Source organism: Erpetoichthys calabaricus, chromosome 2 (genome assembly GCF_900747795.2).
Source record: "Erpetoichthys calabaricus chromosome 2, fErpCal1.3, whole genome shotgun sequence".
Lineage (NCBI taxonomy): Eukaryota > Metazoa > Chordata > Cladistia > Polypteriformes > Polypteridae > Erpetoichthys > Erpetoichthys calabaricus.
In genome coordinates, this window is record NC_041395.2 from 73,117,082 (window position 1) to 73,141,730 (window position 24,649).

General features: G+C 41.1%; 1 protein-coding gene and 1 long non-coding RNA gene across 10 annotated transcripts in view; one reads left to right on the top strand and one right to left on the bottom strand.

Annotated features, from left to right (window-relative positions):
- The window catches only part of LOC114645970 (F-actin-monooxygenase MICAL2-like), a 353,538-nt gene that overhangs the window by 233,572 nt on the left and 95,317 nt on the right, over nt 1-24,649 (top strand). For all 9 annotated transcript variants that reach the window (XR_007934100.1, XM_051922735.1, XM_051922734.1 and 6 more), the window contains 4 exons: nt 5,445-5,628; nt 12,618-12,763; nt 22,621-22,695; nt 23,788-23,852. Coding sequence is in view for 8 of the 9 variants with exons in the window: in XM_051922735.1 (XP_051778695.1) it covers nt 5,445-5,628; nt 12,618-12,763; nt 22,621-22,695; nt 23,788-23,852 (470 nt within the window). In the remaining variant the exon portion in view is untranslated. The remainder of the gene's footprint in view (nt 1-5,444; nt 5,629-12,617; nt 12,764-22,620; nt 22,696-23,787; nt 23,853-24,649) is intronic.
- LOC127526679 (uncharacterized) overlaps nt 2,276-24,649 on the bottom strand; it is a 29,172-nt gene continuing 6,798 nt past the window's right edge. The window contains exon 3 of the long non-coding RNA XR_007934110.1: nt 2,276-2,434. This is a non-coding gene — a long non-coding RNA (uncharacterized LOC127526679). The remainder of the gene's footprint in view (nt 2,435-24,649) is intronic.

Consider the following 24,649-nt stretch of genomic DNA (forward strand, 5'->3'; position numbering starts at 1 on the left):
AGAATGAAATGGAGGAAACGGGTCCTGTTTGAAAATGCATATTCTACTTCTCTTACAGTGCTGCGTTTGGGACACAAAGTCATTATTTCTGTAACGTTTAACTGACTAGATCAATTGTAGTCAAAATCAGTGGGTTTCTAACATTTTACAGTGTAACTGACTTAACTGGATTTTCTTTCAGACTGAATAGTTCATGTTTGAGTTTTAGTGTCCACATACACACACTCACAGACTGGATGTCACTTGAATGATGTCAGATTGTGTTCATTGGATAAGTCAGTCGAAAACCCAAAGGTGAAGTGGACTCCATCACAATACCTTCCTTAAATTCAAGGGCAAGTCAATACTTATCCTCCCTTTATTGATATTTTTGTCTAGGTTGGCTGTACAGCTGTTCCAGCACGCACCTACTGTAGAAACATGGTGTGTTTTTGTTCACAGTGGTAAAGTTTCGCCCTTGATAAGTCAATTCCTTTTGTTGCTTTCTAGGTGTTAAACGTGGCTGCTCCACTCACCACTTACAGCAGAGAAGAGCAGCGCGTAGTGATCTGCATTTTAGGGGCTGAAATTGGACCCTAACATTTGTAAATTAGAACTCCTGGCTGCTGCATTGTTTCAGCCTGCAGTTACCCGAGTGTCCTGCTGCCACTGATACTTTGCTGTGGCATTAGTTCACTTTTGTACGTTTTGCCCTGTTGAGACTTTTAGAATTTGGAATATTTGGTTAAGGATATCATTTTTCTCTTTAAGGTTTTCCTTTACACCTTGTCTATATGATTTTTTTTTTCTGTTAACTTTCTTGTTAGTCTTTAATTTAAATATTTGTTCACTTTCAATTATTGTTTTTGAAGTCTGAATTCCTTGTTTAATACATTAAATAGATTTACTGCAGGTATTGTGCTGGCAGGTTGTTTGAACTTCCTGTTCTGGGAAAAATCACAACACCCGAGCCTTCTGTTTGGTTCAGTGGTGTCCCTGCATTGGCCCGGCTTGTGTGTGAGTGCGCCCTACAAAGCCCTGCTATTCTGTTCCTGATTTTTGCCTAATACTGCTGGGATAAGCTGTGGCACCCTATCATCAGAAAGTTGAGTTGTAATGGACATTTACAAGCTCATTAGAAGAGTTTGCTACTGAAATACACCATCTTCAGATCAGAGAGCAGCGGACAATGGCCTAGTTTTACCCACAGAAGATGACTGAATTGTTGCTGTTTGTTTCTTAACTGACAAGTGTGGGATAACACCACATTACAGGGTTTACTTTAGGAAAATGTAGGGCATGTTCACACTTCATGCTGTCTGTGCCATTTCTGTATTGTGCTGTCATGAGAAGGTTCACTCCATAACTCACAAACAGTCACAGCCAGACAACAGCTTACCATGTGTACACCCAGGCCCGGTCTTAGGTATTATGGGGCCCTAGGCGAAAGGGGGGTCCAGGGGCCCCCTGAGGGGGGCGGAGCCCCCCTGGAAGCTCTGTGAAATGCGTGAAAATTAGACCAAGGAGTCGATCCGGGACCCCCCGGATGCCGGGGCCCTAGGCGGTCGCCTACTTCGCCTATGCCTAAGGCCGGGCCTGATTGGGACAAATAATGCTGTAGTATATTTAAGTATATATGCCAATTGCTCACTCGGACAATTTGTTTTGGGGGCCCCCAAGAACGCGGGGGCCCTAAGCTATAGCTTGTGTAGCTTATACGTAAATCCTGCACTGTGTACACCTGCCATGAGAACAGTGTTTGAGAGATAGCAATTTAAGTGACTTGGTTTTTGCCGTTTATACTTTACTTTGAATGTGTATTTTAAAGCTGTGTGAAAACAAATGACTCGTGAAGCCCATTTCTGGAGTTTTTGTAGGCTGCATCATGACACCAGTCATACTATTAGATACTTCTCAGTGAAAAGGAAAAAAAAAAAATAGCATGTGAGGTGCCGTACCACTTAGTCACCACTAGAGGACAATGATCTCAAAGTCAGCAGTGCCTGTGAGAGTTCATCTTAAAGTATAAACATGAGGGCATTAATGAATCTGGAAATATGCATCAGTTACAATCAGATTTCACAGTGCAGCCATTACTTAAATGAGTGCCAGTGCATGGCTGCATTATGCTGCCAGTTCTGCCACTATAATCATGATAATATGTTCAAAGTAAGTATGTAAAATCCACTTAAAAGTGTAATATGGTTTTATGTATTTCACATGTCAAAAATCTTAATGCAAGTTTTCAAGTGTACGGTGATGACAAAGCTTTTAAAGCAGGTCTCGACTGATTTCCAGATGATGACGACTTTGACTTCAGTGAACACTCACCTCCTCTAGTGGTGGTTCTCAAGTTCCAACTCCATTATTGAGGATATACATACTCAGTTTTGCTGAAGTTTGCTTCTTAATCAGAACATAATTCTTATTTTCACTCTTTGCTTCTGTTCTTAGCCTGCAGAGTTAAAAATATGATAAAGTGTCGTTTACTTTTCTGACAGATATTTGTATTCATTCATAGCTCTGTGCATTCATTTTTAATCAGAAGTTGTTTTCAGTTCTTACTATTTTGCTTCCTCTTGCTGTTAATAACATTCAAACCCCATTACCTGTTTTTAAGGTAAACAGCAAATGTTTGGCATGCAGAGTCATGAATGAGTGCAATCATTAAAAAGTTCTCTGATGGGAGTGTGTGTACCATAGGCTGGTGCTCCACCATGGCCAGCTGTGTTCATGTGGCTAAATGGCTGAAATTAGATCCTGGCTCCTGTGATGCCCAGGTTGCCCGCAGCTGGCATGACTCTCTTGAACTAGTCCAATGAGGAAGTCGGTGCAAACCAAAGTGCATTGTGCTTTTTATTTCAAACTTTTAAGTGTCCAACAAAGTGCTGGGCAGAAGTCTTCTTTAAATAAATACATAGTCCAAAAAAAACTAAGTGCATATTCATAGTGGGAGTTAAAATGAGTTAATAAATAATCAATAAATTATCCAAGGGAATACAAAGATTAAAAACAGAAGAATAAAATGGGGCATCTCTCTCTGTCTCTCTTGTCTAAGTCTTGGTGCTTCTCTGACGTTTTCTCAGCCCCCACTCACCCATCAGGTCTGCTCAGTCAGGAGCTAAGACACCGGTAAGTGTGGTCAGCCTTTTAAAACTAGCTTGTACCCCAGCCATCTCAGCTGGTCACCACTGGGGAGCCCAAGCCCAGCTGTATCGTCTCACCACTACTTTTGGATGCAGGATGAACCTCTCACTCCTGACTGCCAAAACCCCCAGGCCTACTGCACTAACTTGCTTGCCCGATTATCTTTTCACTCTTTCCTGTGAACAAAGCACATGATTTTGCTTGTTTTTCTCCCTTTTGCTCTCTGTTTCTGATGCTCTTCCTTTTCAGTCTCTCCTCTTTTACTTGTCTCCCTATTGCTCTCCTCAACTTGTGGGTGCAGGTGCTTCAAATAATAAACCACGGCGTGTCAATTAGGAAAATCGGCAGAACTGGAAACATTTGCACATGAATATGTGATCAGCTTATTCCCCCATTAAACACAACAGTGTTGCTTGGCTTTACTGTAGCATGTACCCTCACCAAGCCAGAGTGGCACCATTTTTTTTTTTTTAAACAAACACAGACTGCCATAAACCCCTTACTCCGTCTGTGTGGTGTTTTCATGAAGTCAATTTTAATGTGAGACTTTTCTACAGGCTTCCTCTGATAGCTCTGAAGATACTCAGGTAAGGCTGGTCGTCGATTTTAAATTCACCCCCTGACTGATTGTGCCATGTAGCGGATTGGCACTACCTGCCTTGATAAGGATGGGAGGAGCTCTTGTAATGGAAGTAGTGGGTGGTGCTCACAAGCTATTGCCAACCCCAAAATTAATCCATTTAAGTCAAAATACCAACAACAAATAGTATGCTTAATTGTAATAAAATGAAGGCAGGATGTACAGTATAGAGGAAAATAACAACAGAGGAAAAAAACAACAACCTCACTATCGAGATGGGGCTTAATCCCCTTTGTATCTACTGGGCTGGTTGCCCACTTACCCAACCTGGAATCTTTTTACAAAAACACTCATTTCCTCTGTGACACTTGCTGTATACGTTTATTCCTGGTCTGGCCTCTCTTCCTCCCACTAGGTGAGTCCTTCCCTACTACTCTACTCCCGAATCCTTTAAATATGTCTTCATTCATACTCCTGCCTGTATTTACTTGCAGGTAACTCCTAGGAAATTGTTTGTGTCCTGGGGTATGGTACCCTGGGGTTGAACAACTGGCGCTCCTTCTAGTGGTCTCTGGCACCTTCCCAGCACAATAGACACATATTGGTGAGGTTCATATTAGCTGGGACTTACTGATGTACTGAATTATGTCTAATATTTAAAATGTTTCTAACTGTTGAGTTTTCTGTTGAAAGGCTACATCTTTATCAGATGATGTACACTTTTAATATGTCTTATATGGTTACGCAACAATGAAAAACATATTGCGCTTGTATTTCAGTGATGTTCCTGCTTACTTATGGAGTATTTAATTGTGTGTGTCAGTAGTTACCCCGATTTCAGTGCTCCAACTGTACCCTTGCCTCATGTGCCTGTGACACTCTCTTCAAGCTGTACATCCATGTGAGAGCCACTAAGGCAATAAGGACATCTGACCTGTGACGTGAGTGGCTGGTGCTGGCCAGCCCATCAGACCCAGTTCAGAGCCTCAGGTTTTTTTGTTGTTGTATGTTATCTTGGTTTTGCTTTTATGACATTTCATCATCCCTTTCTCACACTTACAGTATATTCCAATGAAGTCAGGGGTTGCAATTTGGAAGGTCCTCATTTGGAGGGCCAAGTGTGTTGAGAAATTTAAATGATGAATTCTGCTCAGATTTCTCAACTTATGAAAATATCTTTCCTGTAGCCTTCAATTGGATCGGCCAAATTTGAAAATGAGTGAACAGATGATCTTGTACACATGCATATATATACAGTAGTGTACATATACTGTATATACAAGGTGGTGAGGGGGGCTTCAGGTATAAGGAGGAAGCTCTCACTGGAATATGCTGGAGGTGTGCACAGTTGGAGAGACACACTACTGACCCATTAACTTGCAGAAACTAAAAACAATTCAGAAGATCAGTGATCAGATGTACTACCTTTAGATGATCTCTGAGATTAACATGTTTAATTTCATTAACATTTCACACCGTTTGTTCTCTTCTCTGCATTTTGCTGTAGGATTCTGTAGCAAGCACCAGCTCTAACTCTTTTGCTGTACATACTCAAAGAATTAAACTAACAACCAAGAAACAGAGCAATCATTTTGAATTCCAGTAAATGTGTTCTACTAATCATCTGCATGGATCAACAAATTGGCTCCTTTCAATCATATCCCCATTGCTTCTACTATGTACTTTATGGACACATTTCTGGAATTCCACAAAGTTATACTGTGTTTTCTACTTTTAGGCGATTATGTTCAATCTCTGGCTGGACACATTTTTCCAAGTGATTATGCAAATGGCCACATCTTTGAGGACACATATGCGTCATTCCCTACTCATCCATCCACTGTCAAAGTTGTACTTGAGGAAGACCAAATTCTACACAGCCTTGTGGCTGAGAGGATTATGGTAATAAGTGATGCCAGCTGGTAAGTAGGCAATATAAAAATGTAAGGTTGGATTGAAACCCTGTGTCTGGTCCCACTACAATTGAGATGCTAGGCTAGAGAGCACAATTTCCAAATTTCCACAAACTGAGATGGAACTTAACATTGTTGTGTGTCCCAAAGCCAGTTATAAAGTTCAACCTCTTATGTGTATATGGAGGAATATTTCATCCAAAATTAATTAAATGAATAGATGCATTGTGAAATGGGACAATAAATAAATAGTATCAAATTGATATGCAAGCATAACTAATTAAATGTACAGTGGAACCTCGGTTCACGACCATAATTCGTTCCAAACCTCTGGTCGTAAACCGAATTGGTCGTGAACCGAAGCAATTTCCCCCATAGGATTGTATGTAAATACAATTAATCCGTTCCAGACCATACGAACTGTATATAAATATATTTTTAAAAATATTTTTAAGCACAAATATAGTTAATTACACCACAGAATACACAGTGTAATAGTAAACTAATGTAAAAACATTGAATAACACTGACAAACACCCAGGCTCCCTGCTCAGCTGCATGTACAGGCTCGCTCTCAGCTGCACGCGCTCTCTCTCTCTCTCTCTAGCATGCGAGCCTGCCTGCTCTCTCTCTCTCTCTCTCTCTATCATCAGCACACGAGCCTGCCTGCTCTCTCTCTCTCTCTCTCTCTCTCTCTCTCTCTCTATCATCAGCACACAAGCCTGCCTGCTCTCTCTCTCTCTCTCTCTATCATCAGCACACGAGCCTGCCTGCTCTCTCTCTCTCTCTCTCTATCATCAGCACACGAGCCTGCCTGCTCTCTCTCTCTCTCTCTCTCATCAGCACACAAGCCTGCCTGCTCTCTCTCTCTCTCTCTCTATCATCAGCACACGAGCCTGCCTGCTCTCTCTCTCTCTCTCTCATCAGCACACGAGCCTGCCTGCTCTCTCTCTCTCTCTCTATCATCAGCACACGAGCCTGCCTGCTCTCTCTCTCTCTCTCTCTCTCTCTCTCTCTCTCTCTCATCAGCACATGAGCCTGCCTGCTCTCTCTCTCTCTCTCTCTCATCAGCATACAAGCCTGCCTGCTCTCTCTCTCTCTCTATCATCAGCACACGAGCCTGCCTGCTCTCTTTCTCTCTCTCTATCATCAGCACACGAGCCTGCCTGCTCTCTCTCTCTCTCTCTCTCATCAGCACACGTGCCTGCCTGCTCTCTCTCTCTCTCTCTCTCTCTCTCTATCATCAGCACACAAGCCTGCCTGCTCTCTCTCTCTCTCTATCATCAGCACACGAGCCTGCCTGCTCTCTTTCTCTCTCTCTCTCTATCATCAGCACACGAGCCTGCCTGCTCTCTCTCTCTCTCTCTCATCAGCACACGTGCCTGCCTGCTCTCTCTCTCTCTCTCTCTCTCATCAGCACACGAGCCTGCCTGCTCTCTCTCTCTCTCTCTCTCTCTCTCTCTCATCAGCACACGAGCCTGCCTGCTCTCTCTCTCTCTCTCTCTCATCAGAACACAAGCCTGCCTGCTCTCTCTCTCTCTCTCTATCATCAGCACACGAGCCTGCCTGCTCTCTCTCTCTCTCTCTCTCTCATCAGCACACGAGCCTGCCTGCTCTCTCTCGCTCTCTCTCTCTCTATCTATCATCAGCACACGAGCCTGCCTGCTCTCTCTCTCTCTCTCTCTCTCTCTCTCTCATCAGCACATGAGCCTGCCTGCTCTCTCTCTCTCTCATCAGCACACAAGCCTGCCTGCTCTCTCTCTCTCTCTATCATCAGCACACAAGCCTGCCTGCTCTCTCTCTCTCTCTATCATCAGCACACGAGCCTGCCTGCTCTCTTTCTCTCTCTCTCTCTATCATCAGCACACGAGCCTGCCTGCTCTCTCTCTCTCTCTCTCATCAGCACACGTGCCTGCCTGCTCTCTCTCTCTCTCTCTCTCTCTCTCATCAGCACACGAGCCTGCCTGCTCTCTCTCTCTCTCTCTCTCTTACATTGCAGCAGTTCACGTCTGACCGAGAACAATGCAACACGTGCAGAAATCATCAGCGGCGCACAAACCGAAAGGGAAACTGGCTTGTTCGTATACCGAGTGTGTGGTCGTGAACCGAGGCAAAAGTTTGGCAAACTTTTTGGTCGTAAACCGAGTTGTACGTGTACCAAGGAGTTTGTGAACCGAGGTTCCACTGTATCATGAAATATAAGTATTTTGTTCCTTTTTCTATTTATGTATGTATTTAATTATTTCTTTATTCATTTATTTCAATGCTACCATATGTAACTTGAAATATGCCTTCACAAAAACTGTGTGTGCCAAGCAGACCACAGAACAGAACAGTAAACTGGCCACTATGGACTAATAAAACTTACCCAGCACTTGACACATGAATTAAAGGAGCACAGTCTTCTCTAAAGACGACACTACTTTGGGCCTCTTTGTAACACGGGTCAGTGTTGTCGACCACATCCATCTCATGTTCAGATAGATCACCACCTGTCGTGTCTGTGCCACCTATGCTACCCGAATTCCCACCATTATGGAAACTGATTTTACAGGATCACTGGCATAGTAAGAGTCTGACACCAACTTCTTTGTCCTTGTAAGGTTATATTCTGGCATTTCTCCCTCACTACATGACATGTCCTCCACCACCTTTCTTTAAAACCGATCTTCACCTCCATTGTTAATCCAGCCTTTATTAGACAAAAGTCACATGAGAATTTGATAGTTGACAAAAATTTTTAAATTGTGGTGCAGAGGGAGAATTGAAAGGGAGATAGGACAGAAACTTACATGCCAGTATGAGGCTGACTACTGTCTCTGTCACAAAGTCCTGGAGCCTCAGAAGCCATTTTCCATCTATTAGATTGTCCATGATCTGTGACATTGTAACACAGTGGAGGTACTAACCTGCACCCTAATAAGCTCACCCCCGTGCTAGATAGCTTTAAACACCTTAAAGGCCCTGGAGAAATCAAAGGACCAGATTCTTACTGCAGAGCTAGTTTTGTTCAGGTGGAGTAGCATCTGTGGAGCATGTACAGTAGGTCAGAGGGTCATTTACTCCTATATGTTCCTGGAACATTATAAATAAAAATGTGAAAAACACCGTTGAGAGTGTTGACTAGTTGGTGATTGAAAAGGCAATTATGGACTGGTCTTTGTTAGCCTAAAAAATACAGAAATTAAGTCATAAACAGTATAAAATAAAACTTGTACTTGTGCCTGCTTGAATTAATAACAGAGGTGGCTACAGAGACAAAGTAGCCTGGACGTGTACTGTAAGCTACCTTGGGTAACAATGTCAGAAAATCTACACTAATTATAATAATAATAATGATAATTGAATATATTTTGGACTAGATAAATGTGCCAGATTAGCCATCAAATGAGGCAAGTTTTTCTCAGGACTGAGCGCAAGGCTAACACAGCTTAGCGGTGCCAGAGCCATGGTACAGATTCAGGATCATCTACTGGAGACAGCAGGAAATCTAGGAGAAAGCTTTAACAAAGTACAGTCGTCTGTCTGCACCCAAAATCTGACACAGATCGAATGTACATCCCCAGAAAAGGCTCACTGAGCTGGAGAGCACATACAAAAGCATGATTGTCGGTCTTAGTGAATACATCAAGCTTGGAACTGGCAAATTTCATAATGAAACACAAAAATCAGAAAAGGAAGTATTCTCTTCTCAAAATCAGGAAAGAAATCAAGTGCAGATACTTTAAGCCCGATACTTATCCCCAGACAACAACATCTAGTCTTGCGGCCATCAAGAACAAGATGAAAACTTAACTAATCGATCTAAAAAACAACAACATCTCCTCATAACCATTGCATAGTCACAGGCAGACTGAACAACTGTGTCAACAAAAAACTGACCTTTGGATGGTTGTAAGGCTCTGGGCAATTACATCTTGCCTGAAGAAGGGACCTGAGTTGCCTCAGAAGCTTACATATTGTAATCTTTTTAGTTAGCCAATAAAAGGTGTCACTTTGCTTGACTTCTTATTTCCTCAGTCCTCATAAGACATTCACTGAAGGATGCAATTTAGCTGTTTGCGAAACCAGAATCAACTTAGTTTAAACCAGTGACTCCTATCATCCATTTTCATGAGAGAAACCCGGCGTTTAGGACTGTACAAGACTTGAGTTTAAGTAAGATGTGGCAGAAGGAACTCCTATTAATCTTTTAGAGACCAGGGAGCAGAGCACAGTTCCACTGCAGTATGTTGAGATTACTGCAAATCACTGTGGTGGATAACCTATCAAGATGGTTTGCAAAACCATCTTGGCCTGATAGAAGGAGCCCTGGGAGTACAACCACAGACCTTTCACACTTCACACCTTTCACACCCAGGATGTCAATAGTCTGTTCTTAAAAGCCCTGTTCACCCAGTAAAGAGTTCTGCTTGAAGTTGGGGGAAGAGAACTTGGCAATGCACCTGCCACTTCACATGATAGATAGATAGATAGATAGATAGATAGATAGATAGATAGATATTTTATTAATCCCAAGGGGGGAATTCAGAATGGCTTTTAAGGATATACAGTTGGTAGACATTATGGGGGTCAATAGTCGATTATTGCTTTACATTTTTCTGTTACTTTTTTGGGGTGTGTATGTATTTGCCCTGTGATGGACTGGCGTCCTGTCCAGGGTTTGTTCCTGTCTTGTGCCTTAGGCTCCAGCTGTCATAGGGAGACCCTGTTCAGGGCTAAGTGGGTTAGCAAATGACTGACTCACTTTGTGTTTATCCTCTTCCCTTGCCTTTTAATCACTTTATCAAATGTTTACATTTTGGTTTCCTTGGGTTGTCTTCTTGGGTCTTCTTGCCCTTTGTCACCGATTCTGTTCATAACTTTTATGGACAGAATTTCTAGGCGCAGCCAGGGCGTTGAGGGGGTCCGGTTTGGTGGGCTCAGGATTGGGTCACTGCTTTTTGCAGATGATGTTGTCCTGTTTGCTTCATCAGGCCGTGATCTTCAGCTCTCTCTGGATCGGTTCGCAGCTGAGTGTGAAGCGGCTCGGATGAGAATCAGCACCTCCAAATCCGAGACCATGGTCCTCAGCCGGAAAAGGGTGGAGTGCCCTCTCAGGGTTGGTAGCGAGATCCTGCCCCAAGTGGAGGAGTTCAAGTATCTCGGGGTCTTGTTCACGAGTGAGGGAAGAATGGAGCGTGAGATCGACAGGCGGATCGGTGCGGCATCCGTAGTAATGCGGGCTCTGCATCGGGCTGTCGTGGTGAAAAAGAAGCTGAGCCGCAAGGCGAAGCTCTCAATATACCAGTCGATTTATGTTCCTACCCTCACCTATGGTCATGAGCTATGGGTAGTGACCGAAAGAACGAGATCGCGAATACAAGCGGCTGAAATGAGTTTCCTCCGCAGGGTGTCTGGGCTTTCCCTTAAAGATAGGGTGAGAAGCTCAGTCATCCGGGAGGGACTCAGAGTAGAGCCACTGCTCCTCCGCATCGAGAGGAGTCAGATGAGGTGGCTCGGGCATCTGATCAGGATGCCTCCTGGACGCCTCCCTGGTGAGGTGTTCCGGGCACGTCCAACCGGGAGGAGTCCCTGGGGAAGACCCAGGACACGCTGGAGGGACTATGTCTCTCGACTGGCCTGGGAACGCCTTGTGATTCTCCCGGAAGAGCTAGAAGAAGTGGCCGGGGAGAGGGAAGTCTGGGCATCTCTGCTCAAGCTGCTGCCCCCGCGACCCGACCTCGGATAAGCGGGAGACAATGGATGGATGGATGGATGGATGGTCTTCTTGGGTCACTACTTGGGGATTACTGTTATTATTACTGTCATAATAGTTTTTCATTAGTTTTGTTACTTTTTCATGCTACGATTTTGTGTCACGATCTGTGACATCATCATGCCACCCATACAGAAGGTGGCAGTGTGCATTCACTCTGTCTAAATGTCAGAACTTTGCCGACACAAAGGAAGAGACTTGTACAATTCTTCCTTAACGTGTTTCAAGAAAAAAAAAAACTTGCCGAAATCTGATTTGGTTTTAGACTTTAACTTTAAATTTTGGTTAGTGTTTTTTGCTACTAGGAGTCTATATCTTTAGAAAATAAAGTCAGCTTGTTCTTTGATTATTCTTTTGAACTGCCCTTTAAACAATTCTATTTCCCTGTCACTAAAAAGTAATACACTTTCTAGTTGAGCTGCAGGGTGGGCCAAATGCAGGGTCTAAAATTATTCCTTAGAGACAACACTCTCATCTGTAAGAAGGACACTGAAGACACTTCTCAGATTTCCCATAAATAACTCTGCCTCTTCTATTTTCTCCTTAAAAATCTTCCTGGTGAGAGGCAGTCAATAGTCAAATTTGTGAAATGGGAACAAGGCACACTGGCACCTTTAAGAGTAACTTGTTGAAATGCAAGTCAATATTTTATGAAGAGGATGATTTTCCACCCATAGCATACTATACACCAAATTCATGTTCCTGGTGGTTCTGCTGGTCTTGGTACTTGACAAAGTTTAAAGTAAATACTTGGCTTATTCAAATTGCAAATTCCTCTATATTGTGTTCTTCGTGTAAGATAAGGATACATTTCCATTTTTTCCCTCTTTGGAGAGATGACATACTCATTTAATGTTGCACAAAATTATCCCGTAAAACATGCCCTACAATTTTGGGTACGTGTTACAGTGGCACTTTGTTAGAGTAGTAATAAAAGGTACACTACATGGACACTTTCTTCACTAACCAACTCTTACCGTAACTTGAAAAGAGCCTTAAGTTGCAGGTTTCGGCTTCACCTCTCAGCTTGTTTTCTTAATTGGGTGTGAGAATCAGTGGCTTTCATTTAAAGGACTTTAGGATGGTGGATTAAATAGGAAGACATGATAAATCAAAGGTGCAGCATGTAAAAGAAAAAGGATGCATTCATTATTGGGCTGTCATGTAATTCTTGGCCATATCTTTCATATTTCAGTATACTTTACATAGATATGAATGTTGGTTTTTATTATGTTGCCAGCTCAGACACGGAGTCTGACCCTTTTGGGAGTTCATTTAATGGTGACTATCGAGAGGAGATGACTGAAGAAAACACTCAGGAGGATGTTGTTCAAAGACCAGACTCAGATGTGCCACATAGTCCAAACCCAACCACAACTGAAGAAGGTAAGAGACAACGTGAGGCAGCCAACCTGAATCAAGTCTAAGTTTAATATGATATCAAAAATATGAAAATGTTACCAAGCTGTTTTGTATTTCTTTATACATATAAAATTAACAGTACTGCTCAGAGTTTTCAGTTCTTGATATGCTGCCTTCCTGAAATACGACACAGTATATGACACATTTATTCTGAGAGCTCTTGTAGCTCTTTGAATCCTGAGATAAACAGGAGCTTAAACATAAGCTAGTGCTGGCACTTGTATGTTATTTATTTGTTTGCATTTCCTGCTGACAAATAGCATGCTAGCCAGAGCAGCAAATTGTTCTGCCTTTGTAAAAGAATGCCAGGCCAAAAATGGCAACAAGATTTACTATTGGTTGATGAAACAGTAAATGACTACCAGAAACAAACAGGGATCCAAAAGTCTCTGAATCAAAAGAAAAAAAAATGTTCACCAAAACCCAGTATGTATCTAAGCATCAAAGTCAAAAATGTGAAAAAAAGTTTCTAGGATGATTTCATCTCTACCTACCTTGTAAATATTTTGCCACAATCCAAACAGAATATTAGAACACAGAAACTTTTTCAGGACAGACAATTCAGCCCCACAGAGCTCTCCAACTAACTCCTCCAAAATAACATCAAGTTCAGACCAAAGTCTTGCTGTCTATGGTCTCTGTGTGAAGTTTGTGGGAAATTTACCCTTAACAAGTTTCCAACTGTGTCCCCATGTTCTTGTTGAACTCATTTCAAAGTAACAGCCTGGTTCCACTGTACTTTTCATAAATTTAAAAACTTCAATCATGTCACCTCTTAATCTCTGTTTGCTTAAAGTGAAAAGGTTCAGCTCTTTTAATCTTTCCTCATAACCCTACACTGCAGTCCTGGAATCTGTCTAGTCACTCTTCTCTGGACTTTTTCTAGCATTTCTAGCACTGTTATGTCCTTTTTATAGTCCAGAGACCAACACTGCACACCGTACAGCAGGCACAGTTTAACTATTGCATTATTAACCTCCTTGGACTTGTACTCTACACATCATGCTATATAATCTGACAGTCTTTCAGCTATCTTAATGGCTTCTGAACACTGTCTGAATGTAGATATTGACAAGTTCATTATGACTCCTAGGTCCTTCTCATGAGAGGTATTTCCAAGTTTCAGACCTCCCATTGTGTATTCAAATGTAATATTTTTACTTCCTACATGTAATAATTTACATTTATTGACATTAAATTTCATTTCCACAAAATCGTCCCAAGCCTGTATGCTGTCCAAGTCCCTCTGCAATAATTCAATGGATTCTGGATTATCTGCCAATCCATCCAGTTTGGTACCACCTGCAAACTTAACCAGCTTACTATTTATATTGCAATCCAGATCATGTATGTATATTAAAAATAGCAATGGCCGAAGCACTGACCCCTGTGGGTAACCACTTTTAACATTACTCAATTCTGATAAGGTGCCTTGCACCATAGCCCTCAGCTTTCTGTCTTTTAGCCAGTTTTGCACCCATTGACACACTATACACTAAAGTCCCACTTTTTGAATTTGATACCCAACCTCTCATGTGATACTTTACCAAATGCTTTCAAAAAGTCAAGATAAATAATATCACTATTTTGATCATATGCTTTTGTTGCTTTCTTATAGATTTCCAGCATGTTAGTAAAACATGACCTCCCTTGTTTGAACCCATGAGGAATATTCCATAAATCTCCTGTTCTTGCCATGGGCTGCTTGATCTTTTCCTTAATAATTAGTTCCATTAATTTACCTGTGACGCATGTTAAGCTTACTGGCCTATAGATTAGTTAGATCTACCTGATAACCCATTTTATATAATGAGATAATATTTGCATCAAGGGTTTATATTTTAATCAATCAAAATCTTTATTGTCATTGTAGCAATGAGACATTGTACAACGAAATTTTTAGGTGCAATTTTCCAGTGCAGAAAAAAAAATAAAAAAAAATAAAAACACAATTACTCAAGTTACAACTAAAATAAGGGAATAAAATAAGTATCCAGAATTGCCCATAACAGCAGAACAATGTTTTCCACTCATACATACATACATACATACATTATATTGCACTTGTTCCTTATCTAATGTTAACTTAGAATGAAGGTGCACGCTGTCAGATTGACCACTTAGCAGCATTCAACATGGTGATGGCTGAAGGATAGAAACTGTTTCTCAGTCTATTTGTCTTAGTCTTTATGGATCTGAAACCTCTGCCTGAAGGCAGGCGTTCAAACAATGCATGTCCTGGGTGTGATGGGTCCTGAAGAATTTTTTGACGTTCCTGAGACAACAGGGACTATGTAGTTCTTCTAGTGAGGGGAGAGGACAGCCGACTATCTGCTGGGCGACCTTAATGCACCCACTAAGCCCCTTAAGCACTCAAGGATAAATGCTATGTGGTTTTAGTGATTTGTTTGGTTTCATCCATTTAAGTTCAAGCAGTACTTCTCCCTCTACATTTTCCAAATTAGTAAGTACCTACTTGGTAGTCCCTGTTCCCATTCAGAAGTTATCCACTTCTTCACATGTGAAAACTTCAGAAAAAATTCACTGTATATTTTAATCCCTTTTTCTTCTTCTTTTGGCTGCTCCTGTTAGGGGTTGCCACAGCGGATCATCTTCTTCCATATCTTTCTGTCCTCTGCATCTTGCTCTGTTACACCCGTCACCTGCATGTCCTCCCTCACCACATCCATAAACCTTCTCTTAGGCCTTCCTCTTTTCCTCTTACCTGGCAGCTTAATCCTTAACATCCTTCTCCCAATATACCCAGCATCTCTCCTCTGTACATGTCCAAACCAACGCAATCTCGCCTCTATGACTTTATCTCCCATCCGTCCCACCTGAGCTGACCCTCTAATGTACTCATTTCTAATCCTATCCATCCTTGTCACACCCAGTTCTGATATTAATTGTAGTTTTAGTTTTTATTTATTTTTTATTAATTTTATTTTATAAAATTAATTTAAATTTTTATTTTGTTCTAGTTTTCAGTGGAATCAACCATCCATCCATCCATTTTCCAACCCGCTGAATCCGAACACAGGGTCACGGGGGTCTGCTGGAGCCAATCCCAGCCAACACAGGGCACAAGGCAGGAACCAATCCTGGGCAGGGTGCCAACCCACCGCAGGACACACACAAACACACCCACACACCAAGGCTAATTTAGAATCGCCAATCCACCTAACCATTTTTATTTTTATTTAGTTCTGTGTTTAAAATTTTAGTATTTATTTAGTTGTCTTTTTTTACATAATATTAGTACAATTTTAGTTTTTTTCTGTTGTAAGACTACAAATGCTGGCCTACATATATTTCAATGTCAGTTATGTTTCAGTCAACAAAATACACTCACAGTTCACAATGCCGTCATGCTTGACTATCAATGATCAAACAGATTAAGTGGCCTAATGATTACAATCAGCAAGATCAAATGTTTCAACCCAAGAAACCAGTCTGTGCAAGCACATTGCTGTTAAGCTTTAAACAAGCACGCATTTCGACAGATTTTTTCATGTTGCAGCAACATCCATTGCACAGATAGCCTCACAGTGAAAAGGTGCACAGACTGTATGTTGACGGTTTCTGCTGCCAGTACTGAAGCACTAACGTGCCGAGACGTTCATGGCTGGTGAGGCACGGACTCCTTCAGAGTCAGATTTACAAATATATGAATCTAAAAGAGTAGCTTATTCACTTTTAAATTGGCAGCATGCACATTGACTACTGGTTATGTTTCATATCTCATCAGCATTCTTTACACACACATAGGTAAGGTGCATATTTGGCTAAGAAAGAACGTTACATTTATAGTGGCGAGAGAGAGCGGAGAGAGCGCATTTGCTCTGCACCCTCCATGTGTTCTGAGTTTGTCGTTGCAATTTCACAATTCAAACTCATTCGATACAAGTGAAAGTACAGAGTGGTGTGCAAAAAAATAGATTTCAATTTTGGCCTTAATTGAAATATTTAGTTGTTTTTAAAAGCTTTTAATTCTGATGCTTTAATCAATTTTAATACAGACTGTTCAACAAAAGGAGGAGGAGGAGGAGGTTAGGAGCACACACTGATACAGCGCATTGCCGCACCCACCACACGACAAACCAACTCAGGATCCAGATTAGGACCCGAGTACAGCCATGCAATGGGTGGATAACAAGAAAAACACAAAAATATTTTATTTAAGGTCAAAATTTAGTTTTTAAATTTTGGATTTTTTTCTTAGTCTGATCCCATTTTTTATAATATTGAAAACCGTTTCTGGTCTTACCTTTATTTGTAAATGTCCATGCGCCTATCCTTCTCCACGAAAATCTCCGTCACTTTTTTGTAAAAGTCCTCCTTATTTTCCTTTAGTTTTAAAAGTCTTAATCTTCCATTTTGGCAGTCAGTCGAAATAAAAAATAAATGGACCGCTGCAGTGCACTTGACTTTCTGATATTAGTTATTGGCGCCGAGAGTCTCTGTGTAGAACAGTAGCAACAAGCACCTGTTGGGCTTCAGTGAGGCACAGTATTCTCTGTCTCAACTTGTGCCTTTTCACTGCGGTTTTATGTCCTATCAGCAAGACTAAATATGTCACACACATTCATTAAAGATATTAGCCAGACTGTGGAAAGTCAGGTGTATAATAAATGCATGTGCAAACATTATATTGGCGACATACAGAAAGACAGCAACAGGCACGTGCCAATTACACACATCAACCCAGCTTTGAGGGATAGCGCTGTCTGAGATGAGGCTCGTCTCATCGCTGCCGTACCTTGCTTCTCCTCTGTATTTGATCAAGAAATGCGCAAATTCAGTGATTTTGATTATAAAAATGATAATAATTATTAGAATCATACACCCCAGTGGACAAATTTATTTTATGTTATTATTTTTTTTTTTTTTTACTTTTCATGATGACAGGTGTGACCACATGTCCCTGTATGAAGTGCAGTTATGGTACCAGAGAATTGCCAGACTTCCACTAAGCACTGATCCAGCTGGCCCTGCACTGAAACTCCGAGACTCTTTTCTTCTTCTCGCACGCTACATTTGCTTTTATTATCATCTGCGCTGTAATTAAAGTATTTCCACACGTTACTTTTTCACTTTCTACCCACAAAACACTTGTGCAAAACTCTCCATCGTCACCCACATGTGCTTACTGCTTCAAGCTGACGAACCAAATGTGCGCAACAAACAAACGGCCTTTTACGGAAGTTGTGCCACGTGACTATAGTAAGCCTAAGGTACAAGATCCCAATACTATCCACCTGCAGAGCCACAGCACCATACGTCACCGAATAGTAAACAGCGCAACATAACTGAATGCTCAGGGCGACCTACAAACAACCCGTCTGCACGACTGAACCGGATTGAACAAAAATGCTATCGCTATTTTTTTCATTTTACTCAATTTTCGTTCTCGTTTTAGTTCGTTCACACATCACTAATTTTTATTTTTATTTAGTTTTAGTTTCTCTGTTTGCCTTAATTTCAGTTCTCGTTCTTGTAAAATGAAAAACAATATTTTTAGTTCTAGTTCTCGTTTTCGTCATGAAAATATCATTGGTCACACCCAGTGCAAATGTTTAACTCTGCCACCTCCAGCTCTGTCTCCTGCTTTCTGGTCAGTGCCACCGTCTCCAACCCATATAACATAGCTGGTCTCACTACCGTCCTGTGGACCTTCTCTTTCACTCTTGCTGACACCCATCTGTCACAAGTTACTCCTAACACTCTTCTCCATCCATTCCACCCTGCCTGCACTCTCTTTTTCACCTCTCTTCCACAATCCCCATTACTCTGTACTGTCGATCCCAAGTATGTAAATTCATCCACCTTCACCAACTCTACTCCTTGCATCCTCACCATTCCACTGACCTCCCTCTTATTTACACACATGTATTCCGTCTTCTTCCTACTGACCTTCATTCCTCTCCTCTCTAGAGCATATCTCCACCTCTCCAGGGTCTCCTCAACCTGCTCCCTACTGCCGCTACAGATCACAGTGTCATCAGCAAACATCATAGTCCATGGGGACTCCTGTGAAATCTTGTCTGTCAACCTGTCCATCACCACTGCAAATAAGAAAGGGCTCAGAGCCGATCCCTGATGTAATCCACCTCCACCTTAAATTCTTCCATCACTCCTACCACAGACCTCACCTCTGTCACATTTCCCTCATACATATCCTGTACAACTCTTATGTACTTCTCTGCCACTCCCGACTTCTTCATACAATACCACAACTCCTCTTGAGGCACGCTGTCATATGCTTTCTCCAGGTCCACAAAGACGCAATGCAGCTCCTTCTGGCCTTCTCTATACTTCTCCATAAACAACCTCAGAGCAAACATCACATTTGTGGTGCTGTTTCCTATCATGAAACCATACTGCTGCTCACTAATCATCACCTCACTTCTTAACCTAGCCTCCACTACTCTTTCCCATAACTTCATGCAATTGCTCATCAACTCTAGTTACTACAGTCCTGAACATCCCCTTTATTCTTAAATATTGGCACCAGTACACTTCATCTCCACTCCTCAGGCATCCTCTCACTTTCCAAGATTCCATTAAACAATCTGGTTAAAAACTCCACTGCCATCTCTCCTAAACACCTCCATGCTTCCACAGGTATGTCCTCTGGACCAATGGCTTTTCCATTCTTCATCCTTTTCATAGCTGTCCTTACTTCCTCCTTGCTAATCCATTGCACTTCCTGATTTACTATCTCCATATTATCCAACCTTCTCCCTCTCTCATTGTCTTCATTCATCAGCCTTTCAAATTACTCTTTCCATCTGCTCAACACACCCTCCTCACTTGTGAGTACGTTTCCATCTTTATCTTTTATCATCCTAACCTGCTGCACATCTTTCCCAGCTCAGTCCCTCTGTCTAGCCAATCGGTACAGGTCCTTTTCTCCCTCCTTAGTGTCGAACCTCTCATACAATTCATCATACGCCTTTTCTGTAGTTTTCGCCAACGTCTCTCTTCACCTTGCGCCTTATCTCCTTGTACTCTTGTCTACTTTCTGCATCTCTCTGACTACCACTTCTTCTTTGCCATCCTCTTCTTCTGTATACTCTCCTGTATTTCCTCATTCCACCACCAGGTTTCCTTTTCCTCTTTCCTTTGTCCAGATGTCACGCCAAGCACCCTTCTTGCTGTCACTCTTACTACTTCTGCTGTAGTTGCCCAGCTGTCTGGTAACTCTTCACTGCCACCCAGTGCCTGTCTCAGCTCCTCCCTAAACTCAACCTTGCAGTCTTCCTTTTTCAACTTCCACCATTTGATCCTTGACTCTATTATATTTTATAATTTATATTCTATATTTTAATCCCTCTTTACTATTCCTATATTCTTCACCTTGACTATTCTTTACTACTAAAATATTGAAAAAATCTCTTTCGGTCATCTTTCACCCAAACTTCAATATTTCTCTCCAAATGCCTTTTAACTTCTCTAATATCCTTACTTGTTGCTCACATGCCCTCATATGCCTTGTTAGCACTGGTGTTGTTTGTCTTATATGCCTTATTCAGTTGTTTTTTTTTCCTTTACAGCTTTTTTTATCTCCTTATTTATCCAGCATGGAATTTTCTTGGGTGGACAAGATAGCATGACACTAACCTTAAATAGTGTTGAGTTCTTGACATCCCATCCATGATTTGCAGTTGTCACTTGATAACAAAAACAATGCACAGAATGGTGGCACCTATGATCAAAAACAAAATTCAAAATGGCACTGGAGAAATGCTATAAAAAAACAAACAAAACAAACCCAAAAGGTCAAAACTTGACTTGAAAATCACAAAATATGTTGAAAATTGCAATTAAGGTAAAGCCTTAAACATTGTGGACACACCCACAGACACTCAACAATCTGTTCTGCTCCGCACACTTAAAAAAATACTTAAAAGCGCTACTTGTAAGTGCATGATTTAAAAGAAAAAGCAAACAATTCAGATGAAATGTGAAGTATTCCAACCTGATTTTGTCAGTCGAAGTGGTTGATTATAATATAGATAGCTAATATAGATGCCCCACCTCCAAAAAAATGCAACCTTAACCTTTATAAACATACATGGTTGTCATTTGAGCAACGGGCACTTGCATGAACATGAGTACTTATCTAGATGCATATACTGTATATCTGAATATCACCGCAGTGTAGTTTTGCATGGACCCTGATGCATGAGACAGATGACTGTAGAAAAAAGCTAGTGTACATTAAAAACAGGCATTGATCATCTACTGAGAGAGTGTAAATTACAAAGCAAGAGCTACTGCAAGGCACTGTCAAAAACATCATAAATATGAAAAATCAGAAAATAAAGAAATTATTAAAGTATGAAGAAAGATGCACAAACTGCTTTTCCTACATATAGCCACTTTCTTTAGTGAACACCCTTCCAAGGCACATTAATAGTAGAAATCTACATTGAGTATATAATAGTCGGACCACAGGCAGATTAAGTGAGTGTCTGAAGATCATATAAAGCTTCAGCAGAATGGTCAGCTTCTTATTTGCTCTGTGGAGTTTGCACATTCTCCCCATGACAGTGTAGGTGCACCCATTTTCTCCCCCCATCTTAACAATGCACATACTAAGTTAGTTGGTTGCTCTAAACTGGACCACTATAAGTCAGTGTGGGTGTGTGTAGGAGTATGCCCCCCAATGGACTGGGACCCTTTTCCAGAATTAGTTTGGCCTGATGCTGCTAGGATAGGCTCCTGTTCCCCATGACCTAAGAACATTGTTTACCAGGTTTAGATGATGGGTGGGTGGATGGATGGGTCTGAGGTTGCCCTATTTTTGTCTGCAATGCTGCCTCCTTGTGGATGCCACTGAAACTGCACTAAATAAGATGCAGATATGCAATATGCCCAGAATATGATGGACTGGCATCCTTTCCTGAAGTGGTTCCTGCCATGTGCATGATGCTGCCCTCACAACTCTGGATTGGAATATTTGAGAATATTACAAATATTTCTGTTAAGTACTCCATATACAGTGTCCTGTCACCGCCAAGTGGCTATAATGTCAAATGTGATTAAATATGTGCCTTAATCACAGAGTAAAGTCTGTTATACACTGGATTTTGCTGAGAGACCACATCTCTGACTATTAAAAGAATGCTCTCTTACGCCATATTTTTCCTTTTAGTTCTCCATATATATTGTTACTGTAAATTTGGCTGACACCTTTATCCAGGGGAATTTACATAATCTGGGAATGTTACAGTTGTTGACATGTTTATTTAAAATTGGAATTCGGGCAGGTTAAGTGACTTGCTTAGGGTCACACATTGAGGCACAGGTGGGAGCTGAGAACTTGGAGGTTTAATGTCCAATGCCTAACTGCTGCACTGTATGCTTGCTCAATGTACAAATGAATATACTTTTTGCCATTGCATTACTTATACTTGTTCAACTGTGCCTCCCTGAATTATGTAAAAGTAAATGTAAAAAAATGTAAGTCTTTTAATTTAACATGCCTGGTCGTTGTTTTTGTAAAGTGTGCATGTTCTCCCCTTACCTGTGTGGTCTCCTATGGCTATTCTGGTTTTGCTCCAACATCCTAAAAGATTTACAGGTTAGCTAAACTGGTGATTCCAAACAGGTAATGTATGAGTGGGGGTGACTGGACCCTGTAATAGACTGGCTTCTTGTCCAGGGTTGCTTCCTGCAGGGCTTCAAGTGCTACCAGGATAGGCTTTGGTCCCCCACTGAACACAGAACTGAATTAAGTGGGTTTAAGAATGGTATAAGAATTATAAGTTAAGCTCAAATAGTTATCAATTGTTTTTGTTTTTTTTTATTTCTAGTTATACTGCCCCCCAAAGCTTCCAGTTCCATTACATTATCACCAGTGACACGATGGAGGAAGAGAATCCGCAATAGTGAGTATTCTGCCAGGTATTAGCAAGGTGACCTGAATGTCTTTAGGACCAAGTGAGCTGGATCAGTCCTCGCTGGTCAGCAGCTTTCAGGAGCTGACAGGTTTAACACAAATGTGCCCAGAATTCTGCCAAGACCCTTCCCTTGTAATTTTCATGTCACTAAACAATAGTACAAAGGAGGACAAAAAAGTTACCTTGAAGCACACACAGCAGAATGAATGGGAAAAATGTCAGTCCTTGAAAGCCAGACACACTTTTCTTCTTGAGTCTGGTCTTAAAACGTAATAAATCCTCCTTTGCTCTTCGTGAGAGGTACTCATTAAAGGATATTTGTTTTCAGACTGCCAAAAGCCAATCATTCTAAGTAGCTTCTTGAATAGTGTCAATAATATTGCAGAAACCCAAGTGCCATCAGTTACAAACTGTAGCAATTTTCCAAACTTGTTTCTTTATGCAGGTCTGACATTTGAGGTGGCCTCAACCTTTTTTCTTATATTTAAAATGAATGCAAGAAATACATTTATTATTTGTGGACGTTTTAATGGCTGCACTACGTTGTTTTACAATTGATGGATTTATCCTGCATAACAAATTGTTGATCCACTAGAGGGCGCTAATGCTCTCTCCACAGAGAAGCCTCCATCTTTCCAAACAGAGGCCTTTCATATCAGTCGTAAACATTCTTTGGCAAACGCATTTCCTTCTATGGCAACAAATCAAAGAATGCGGTATTTTTCAATTAACGAGTTCAAAATTTTCCAGCAGGCCTTTTGAAATTCATTATCTGGAATCGATAGACTCTGGTTCGAGAGTTTTTAAGCTGTGTAATTTCTGAGCCAATCAAGACTAAAAGGAGTATAAAGAAGTTAGGTACTCAGATGTTTAAAAGTGAGATGTCCTGATTATTGTGGTGAGCTTAAACCTCTTACAGGGCCTACTTGAAAGTTGAAGTGCTCCACAGAATGTCTGAAGGGCCTGTCTGAACTGATTTATGCGTCATGCGTTGTAAGATTATGTTTCAAGAATTTCATTTGCGAAAGTAGTGTCCAACATAAATCTAATACTTTCTGTTTTTGAATATCTAAACACAAGCTCTTCCAATAATGATGTATAAGAAGAAGGATCAGCTTGTGGAGGACCCACCAGAAGACCTGCAGGTATGATGACATTTTAGAAACGCATTGCAGATAAATCATTTACAAAAAGAGATGTGAGCAGCTATGTCACTTTTATAATGTCCAGAGAGATAAGAAAAGTTACGGTAGACTGAGGTTTAAATTCAAAGTTTTTTACACCTCTGAGATATTCTGACTGTGGAAATGTCATACAAATTCAAAAAAGTGAAAGTTATCATACTACAAAATGCCTTGATGTGTAATCTTGTGTTTTGAACAACATATTCTTTAAATGGCTTACAGGCAGCATAGCTAACCAAAAAAATGTAAATGTCAAGATTTACTTTTAATCTTAATCCAGAAACATCACCAGTTTACCCATCTGGGATCAATGGGTCCTTTTCTATGTTAAGGATGGCCCAGCTATTACAGTGTTGCTGCCTCATATTTTGATTCCTTGACTATACACATTCTGTGTGATACTTGCATGTTCCCCCATCATGTGCCAAAAATGCTTCCATCAATGGTTCCCTCCCAAAATAAGTTAGGCTGATTAGATACACTACACTCACTGAATGAACTATGAGCTGGATTGACTTTCTGTCCAGAGTTGGTTCCTGCCCTCTTATCCATAATGTCACTTGGATAGGCTATAGCTCCCATAATCCTGCACTAGAAATAACAGTTTCATAAAGTGGATTCATGTACAGTATTTACATATTGAGCTGGGGTATACCTCAGAAGCTGTGGTCTGCTGGGTGTTTTTCATGCATCCTCTATCCATTGTTCTGTCAAACAACTAAAGAACCAACCTTTACTCTGAACAGTACTTTAACTTA